Below are 8,193 nucleotides of genomic sequence, written 5' to 3'. Positions count from 1 at the left end.
TACCTTTAAGCAGAAATAAATGTTAAAATACAGGTGCCAGGAAAAGAAACATTAGGCATAAACAAGGGTGCTAATGGCGAAACATTAACAGAAGATCGGTACTAGTTAGTAAGGAAATAAGATATGCATGGCTAGCCCAGGTAAACTTATCAGATTCTGCTTCCTTTGTTATCCTGCTAAGTGCTCCCCCTCCTTTTATCTGTATAAAGAAGATAGTGTGTGTCTTGTATGGTGCTCACATTATCTGGGTGTATTAGCAGAGCGCTGTGCTAATAAAACAGAGTGGTCTGACAAACTGAGTCCTGAGTCTAACTTTGACAGGTGTGAAGGGGGCAATGACATAACTGGTACTCCCCACATGCTCCAGTAAAGCCACTGTCCTGGCCACTGGCCATGCTGCCAAGGGTGTCCACTTGCACTGGTGCAGTCTAGGCGAGGGGCTGAACTGAGATTCCATGCCAGAGGAATCCCCTTCCGGTGACCACGGTGGGGCCGTCAACGCCTGAGTTTGTTTGCTGACTGTCACCGTCGGAGACCAGTGCCTGGAGCGAGGGGATCAGTGCTGGTATCGAGGGGACTGGTGCCAGTGGAACCAGAAACGCAATGGGGAACACTCTCACAAGGCAGGCGACCAGAACCTGCGCCAAAGACAACTGGTGGGAGGGCAAACAGTGCTGGTCGTACAGAGACCATCGTCTTCCTCTAGGCGATCCATGCTGAGATGGTGGGGACTGCTATCACGGTACCGTGACCTAGGGCAAGCCCCAGAGAGTCTGGGCTGTGATTCCAGTGACGTGTAGGTGGAGAGCATTGCTTCACCTTGGGGGATCGGCAGTGCTCTACTACCCCAAGGAGTCTTAGCAGCTGGCTTGCCCTCATGGGGAGCCTTTACCGGTGTCTGAGACACGTGATGCATCGGCGGCGCAGGCAGAAGCCTCTGCTCTCTCAGCCTCAGGGTAGCTTGTGAAGGTGTCGGTGCCATCCGAGGGTTTAGGTCCCATGCTGCTCCCAGGAGTTGGTGGTGGATCTATCAAGGGGCTAATGGAGGCACGAGCGTGGGGCTCTAAAGTGGCCGTGTGGCTCAAAGTGGGTCTCTTGCCCAATAACCCATATCCCTTCTTGCCTGATGCCAGGGAGTCATGCTTCCTAGCCTTCTTTTTGGGCACGGGCGACAGGGAATGGTGCTGGGCGGAATCCGGTGCCCGGGAGCACACCGAGGCACACAGTGAGTCCTGGTGGGATGGCATGGAAGCCGGACAAAGGGCAGACTCCATGAGGAGAACCAGTAAATGAAAAACCCGCTCTGTCTCCAGGAGGGAGTGCAAATTTTTACAAATTCGGCACTTATCTCTATCGTGTGATTCCCCCAGGCACTTGAGGCAGCTGCTATGGGGGTCACTCACAAGCATAGGCTTGTTGCAGTCCATGAAAGGCTTACCTGGGGTGAAGTCCCCGCTGGGACTCTAACTGCTAACTATTAATACACTTAACAACTACTAAACACTAACTACTATAAACTAACTATTTACAAGGCCCTAAGGCTCAAAGTCAGTAAGTCGAAAACCGCTAGCCCTTGCAATGCAAGGAAAGGCACTCCAACTAATCACCACAGGCATTAAGAAACTATGGGCTTGAATACACTTTCGAGTTAAAGTGCATTAAAACAGCTCCGAGCACCCTAACTCATGATGCGTACACACTGGCAAGGCATGTAGAGCACCGGGACTCCACGGCTGGAGCGCTCCTGGTAATCTACCTCCATGAGAGGCATAATACTTGCTGCGCTCTGCCTGGAGCGCCGCCAGTGTGGATACCCTGGTCTACTAACGTGCTCTGACTGGCCTCCAGAAGTGTCCCACAATGCCTTGTCTAGTCACTCTAGTCATCACTTTGAACTCTACTGCTCTGACCTCAGGTGACAAACCGTCAGATCTGCCCTTTAAATTCTCTGGGAAATTTTGAAAATCCCCTTTGTTTGCTCAGTCAGATGTGGAGTGATCTCAGCGAATCTTTCCAGGTGACTATGCCTCCACACGCCAGGCGATCCCCAGTATGGAGCAATGGCAAGGTGCTGGGTATCATCAGTGTTTGGGAGGAGGAAGCTGTCCAGTCCCAGCTGCGCTCCAGTCGTAAGAATTATACCACCTTCGGGCAGATATCAAATGTGGAAGTAAAGCAAGAACTAACAGGGATTTGAAGGGGACTTCAATGCAAACAGTCACTTCTGTGAGCAAGAGTCAGGCTAGCTGTTGCCCTAATAACACAAGAAGGAGGATTGTGTGAGAGGAATGGGAAAGAACTGTGTGAGAAGTTGTTGCAACCTTGTGTTAGATATGGAATGTAGACTATAGTCTAAACAGAAGAAAGAAAAATAAGATATCAAGATGACCTATGTATAAACAAAATGCAGCTGTTGCTTATTATTGTATGTAACAAAAGGTATAAATGCTTGCTGTAATTGTTTACCTGGAGAGAGACCTGTTTAGCTCTCTCCGTCCATGCAATTGCTAGAGATAATAAAGTATCTCATTTGCTACACCCAACCAGAGAGTGAGAACTCTTTTTCTCTGACATAAGGGACATGATGGAAAGGTGCCATGACCAGGATGCACTGCAGTGCAGGGTTAAAGTAAAGGAGCTGTGGAATGCGTACCGCAAAGCACACGAGGCAAACCGCCACTCTGGTGCTGCCCGTGCAACCTGCCGTTTCTACAAAGAGCTGGATGTAATACTTGAGGGCGACCCCACCTCCACTCCTAAAACCACCATGGACACTTCAGAGCCCAGTTCAACAAGGAGGAAAGCGGGAGCGAGGGAGACAGCCCAGCATCCCTAGATGCATGCAGCCAGGAGCGGTTTTCAAGCCAGGAGGAAGGTAGCCAGTTGCAGTGGATGGTGCTTGGGGAAGAACAAACACCAGAGGAGGTGCCTGGTAAGCGGCTTTTATTTTGGGAAGGAAGTTTTTCGGTGAGGGCTCTTGGGGCAAGGAGGGTTAGGACTGCATGCATGCCTAGATGCGAAATAGGCCGGTGATGTGCTCTCTCACATCACGGTAATTGGCCTCAGTGATCTCTTCAGAGGTCTCATGCAGAAGGTGGGCAATCCGCTTGCACAGGCTCCTTGGCAGAGCTACTATGCTCCTCGTCCCAGTAATGCTAACATGTCCACACCACTGTGCCGTGACGGGCAGGGGGACCACTGCTGCACACAGGCATGCTGCATATGGGCCAGGGCGGAAGCCGCATTGTAGTAGAAGACCCTCCCTTGCTTCCCAGGTCACCCTTAGCAGCAAGATATCTTCCAGGACCAATTCATCCTGTGGAAAATGTGGGGACAGTGTTGAGTATAGAGGCCCCCTGCAGCTGTTGGCTCTCCCCAATGCACAGAACCCCAGAGGACAGTACGGCCGTGAAACAATCAGTCCCCCTTGCCCCTGTGCTTACTCACCATTCTGGGGCTCCTGTGGGTTATGTGCGCTTGCTTTGGGACAGGCAATTTCTACTATTGTGTACACTGTGCTTGTCTTTAAGTACGGCCGAATCATTGCTCTGTCTGGCGTGAACAATGCTACCTCTTAAGTGTTGCATTTTGGCTTTACAGGTGCAAACTTGAGATCCCAGCCTTCCTTGTCATCAACGGCTGAAAGACTCCAAAGAATAAGGAAGCATCCACGAAGAAGCAAAGAGGATGTGCTGCTCCCTTAATGAAAATCAAAAAGCACAGGTGTGGTAGGAGTGAAAGGAGGATCCGCCAGCAGGATGCGGATTGCTGGCACCAAAGCATGGAGCGGCTGCTAAGCATCATGGAGCGCCAAGCGGATTCAACACAGGCGCTCATAGCAATGCAGTCGGAGCACGTCCACGCCCACTCCCCCCCTGCAGCCCTTATCCCAAAACTCTTTCCCTTGTGCCTCCATGTCACTGCCAACCCACTTTCCCCAACATCCGGGTTCTTATCGCCATCAGCTGCCTTCAACATCTGTAGCTTCACCACCCAGCCCACCTATAGCTTCACAAACCACCACCCGCTTCTCCACCATCAGGGCAGCTCTCAATCTCGTGTCCTTGCGCCGCAAGGTGGGGGCAAGCTCAGCACACAGTCCCATGAAAGTGGCTTTTCTCATCCAAAAGTTCTGCAGCCACCGTTCGTCATCCCAGACTTGCATGACGACGTGATCCCACCACTCAGTGCTTGTTTCCCCGAGCCCAAAAGCGGTGTTTCACTGCGGTGAGCATGTCTGTGAATGCCACAGGCAATCTCATGCTGTAAGCATTATGTGAGTTGACATCATCGTTGGACTCCTCACTGTCACTTAGTAGCTTAAGGATTAACTCGACTGCAATTTGTGACGTGCTGGCGAGACCCATCAGCATATTCCTCAGCAGTTCGAGATCCATTTCCACATGCCAAATGGGAAGACAGCGCACACAGTACAAAAAACATTGAAAATGTGCCAAATGTGCACGGAAGCACAGCGATTGCTGGGATGCGAAGTGATGGATCACGGGGCATTGGGACAGGCCCCAGAATGTCCCGCAAACCGCTGCCCCCTTCCCATAAGCCACAGCACCAGAATAGGAAGAGGTGCTCTGGGGGATAGCTGCCCATAATGCACCACTCCCAATGCCGCTGCAAGTGCCTTAAATGTGGCCACGCCAGTGCTCTTGCAGCTGACAGTATGAACACACTGCAGTGCTTTCCCTGCTGCAGTCTCCAAGGGCTGGTTTAACTCGCAGCGTTCTACATCTGCCATGCCCTGAGAAGCCGTAGGGTCATCGGTGCCTGATATACCAGCGCATGAGCACTGCACTCAAGGGGGCACCACTTCCTACCCTACAGATACCACTAAGAAAAAATCTCCAATGACCATGCACATGCGCACACCTAGAATAGAATCGACATGAACAAGCATTTGAAGAAGAGCCGGGATTCCTTTAAGATGCTATTTCTGGACACTGCTCAGAGGTTCTATCATCTGTAGCAGGCTAACAGGCATCCAGGATGTTTGAACACATACACCACCCCCCTTAAGCACTGGAAGGGAAGAGGAAACCTCTTTTCCTCCTTACCCAATTCCCAACACCCTCCTGAGGGAAGGGCTCTTCAATACCCTACTCCAAACCTCTGCCTGAGTCCTTTTGTACCCCACAAATTCTGAGTCCGTTGTACCCCATGAATAGCTCTAAGACCTGGCTAGACTGTTCTCAAGCAGCAATGAGAAACTGACATGGTCTATGTTGGTTTCCCAGCTGCTCATCAGGCTCTACTAGCAGTGGGAAAGCTAATCAGTGCTTGGTCACTGTCACTTATTAATAAAAGTTGAAGATGGCATGGCACATTAAAAAAAAAAAAAGCACTAGATATTTAGTACCTGGAAGACTTTTCTCATCAGATTCTGATGATAAATCACATCTGTCATAACTACTGTAACACTGTCCATTTAGCAGAACAGCGAACTTTGTGTACAAATCAACAACACTAGAAGTCAGTGCGTGGGTTTTATGAATGCATAGAATGCAGGGCCCAATCCTGTACTATGCAGCATGGTACTGAGTTCCTGGCGAGCTGAGGATACTCAGCACCTACAGAATCAGGCAATTAGCATACACTCTGCAGGAAATAGATGATGTGACTTACCTCATGTGGTCAAGTAAGGAATATGCTTTGATCAAAGAATGCACCATACTGGCCTACAGAATAGAAATGTAAGAGCACAGGTTACCAAGTTATGCAAGGGTTACCAAGCAGGCCTGCACCATACGTAGAAGAATGTCCCTAACCCAGAAGCTTGCAACGTAACCCCCACACAAACATAGAGCAGATATATCAGAGGTCCTAAACTGAAATGGTGCTGATATGTACCAAAGGTCCTTCATTATTAGTCTTTAACGATTTGCCCCCAAAATTCCTGGGTTTTGAAAAAAAGACAACAATATTTGGGTTTTACTGATTTTAATCCAAATTTTGGCTTTTTCAGGACCCAGGAATTTTTCGCAGGGAAACCAGATGGGGCTGTGTGGAAGGGTGAGCCAGGTTACGAGGGGCTCTATACACCAGGGGCCAGTAGTCAGGGGTGCAGCCTTCTGCTCCCTTCCAGAACTCAGCCCTTCACCCTGACCCCATCTGCTTCCTCCACACAGTGGCAGAATGAGATGGGCGGGAGCTAGGCCCTGGAAGCTGAAAGGGCTGGACCACTACAGGGAGTGGAAGGCTACTGCCACATGGTGAGACTCAGCTTCCCTCCACCCCTACTCTGCCCTTTGATTTCCGTTTCTACCTATTTTCTCCAGGTTTTTTTTAAAAAAACATTAATAAAAAATGAAAATGTGAATAAATTAAAAAATAAAAATAAATAAAAACAAACCCAAGAGCCTTATATACACCACACAGGTGACATCCACGTGATACACTGCATTTATCATGCATTTTTTACCATCTCACTTAGACTCTGCCCATTGATCCATCTCCCAGGGACTAACTATGTCAACCACTCCTGAACTGTGAACAGCTTCAAAGAGCCTTTTCTTTATTTTCCTTTTCTTTAATTAAAAGGAATCACTCCAATATTTCTTTCCCCCCACCCTTATGTGGATTTCCTTCCCACTGTGACTTGGATGGGTTTAGTGTTTGAAAACTATAGTTATAGGCAGCCGTGGAGAAACAAACAGCAATACAGGTACAAGGCTTGAACATCCACTCACTCCTATTCACACATGAAATAGTTCTTCTGAAGAATGTGGCATCTGCAGAATACATGTAGGTGCAGAGTCTGGTAGACAGCTTTCAAATAAATCTGGATAAAATCTTTATATCTCAAGCCAACACCCTAATTTTGGTACTACTCAAGCAAGGGGGAGTTTCTCAAGCCTGTTTCACTCTTTCAACTAGCAGAAGTTTCGTATGCTCTTAAGCTTCCCTGGATCAGAGGACACTGAAAATGTCCTAGCATGCGGTGCCCTTCTCCCCACCAGGAGAGGCTGGCAATCCAAGAGACTAGAAGACAGCAGCTTGGTTAGAGACTGCCAGGTCTGCTGAGATTCCCCCCTCTGGAGTTAAGCATAGGGAACAGGAGAAGATTTTTACATAAATGTTATCAAAGCAAAACAGATTTATGCCCCATTTTTCTAAACAATGTTCCCTGCTCCCAATTTCTCCCTTAGCCAGGTTTTAAAGATCCTTACAAAGCCTTCTGGGGTACATTAGCTCCCATGTTGCTATTTCTTCACATAAATCTCTTTCACTTGGCAACTCCCCTTTTCCCCTCAGCCAGCTAAGGCTCTGGAGCAAGGAGCATCTCTTGCTATGTGTCTGTGCAGGGCTGGGCACGAGGGGGCCCTGATCTCAGGCAGGGCCTCCAGATGTACAAACAACAATTATAACACAGATGTTCCGACTAGCATGGGGGGCTTTTCACTTCACACTGTTTTTGTACCAACCTTACTGCTACTCCCAGGCCGCTGGATTACACCAACCCCGTCTCAGCTGGGATGGGAAAGTCACAGCCTGCTCCCCAGGGTCCTCCACCCAGAAACCCCACCCCACGCAGGACGCCCCAAACTCCCCACCCCGTCCCCCCCGCTTCCCACCCAGCCCATCACAGCTCCCCACACCGCCCCCAACAGGGCACCCCAAGCTCCCCATCTGCACCCCACAGTGCCCCCAAGCTCTCCACGCCACCCCCGGAACTCCCCACCCCGCCTCCCACAAAGCCCCCCAAGCTCCGCACACCACACTCCGGTGTCCTGTCCTGCCCTCCACAGGCCCCCCGCTCACCCACCCGTTTAGGCACTTTGCAGAGCGAGTCGCACAGCGCCAGGTACTCCGGGCTGCAGATATAGACCGGGGGCAGCAGCAGGGCCGCTTCCATGGGTTCCCGAGCCGGCTCCGCGCCCTCCGGCCTGCGCGAACAAACGACACACCAACCCCTCGCACGGCACGCCGGGAGCTGTAGTCTTATAGCGCCGTCCCAGGGCATGCTGGGAGCTGTAGTCCCATGGGACATTCTCCAACTTGTCCTCTTTGTAAAAGTGCAGTGCCGAGGGCTGGACGCAGTTCTCCAGCTGAGGGCTCACCAGTGCTGAGCAGAGCGGGACAGTTCCCTCCCCTGTCTCAGAGACCTCACTCCTGTTAACACACCCCTAACAATATGAGCATTTTTCACAGTCGGGGGAGGGATAGCTCAATGGTTTGAGT

The 8,193-nt window shown here is 50.3% G+C and overlaps 1 protein-coding gene across 7 annotated transcripts in view; it reads right to left on the bottom strand.

Annotated features, from left to right (window-relative positions):
* Positions 1-7,924, bottom strand: part of HDAC8 (histone deacetylase 8) — a 98,945-nt gene extending 91,021 nt beyond the window's left edge. For 6 of the 7 annotated variants that reach the window (XM_075068688.1, XM_075068692.1, XM_075068693.1 and 3 more), the window contains exons 1-2: positions 7,778-7,917; positions 5,638-5,690 (exon numbers count right to left, since the gene is read on the bottom strand). In XM_075068688.1, the coding sequence (XP_074924789.1) occupies positions 5,638-5,690; positions 7,778-7,867 (143 nt within the window). In that variant the 5' untranslated portion in view covers positions 7,868-7,917. Of the gene's footprint in view, positions 1-5,637; positions 5,691-7,777 lie in introns of all 7 variants that reach the window. The other variant, XM_032791614.2, reaches the window with a different exon arrangement.
* Between the last annotated feature and the right edge of the window lie 269 nt (positions 7,925-8,193).

The sequence above is a fragment of the Chelonoidis abingdonii genome, chromosome 8 (assembly GCF_003597395.2).
Source record: "Chelonoidis abingdonii isolate Lonesome George chromosome 8, CheloAbing_2.0, whole genome shotgun sequence".
NCBI lineage: Eukaryota > Metazoa > Chordata > Testudines > Testudinidae > Chelonoidis > Chelonoidis abingdonii.
This window is presented reverse-complemented; position numbering and strand designations above follow the sequence as displayed.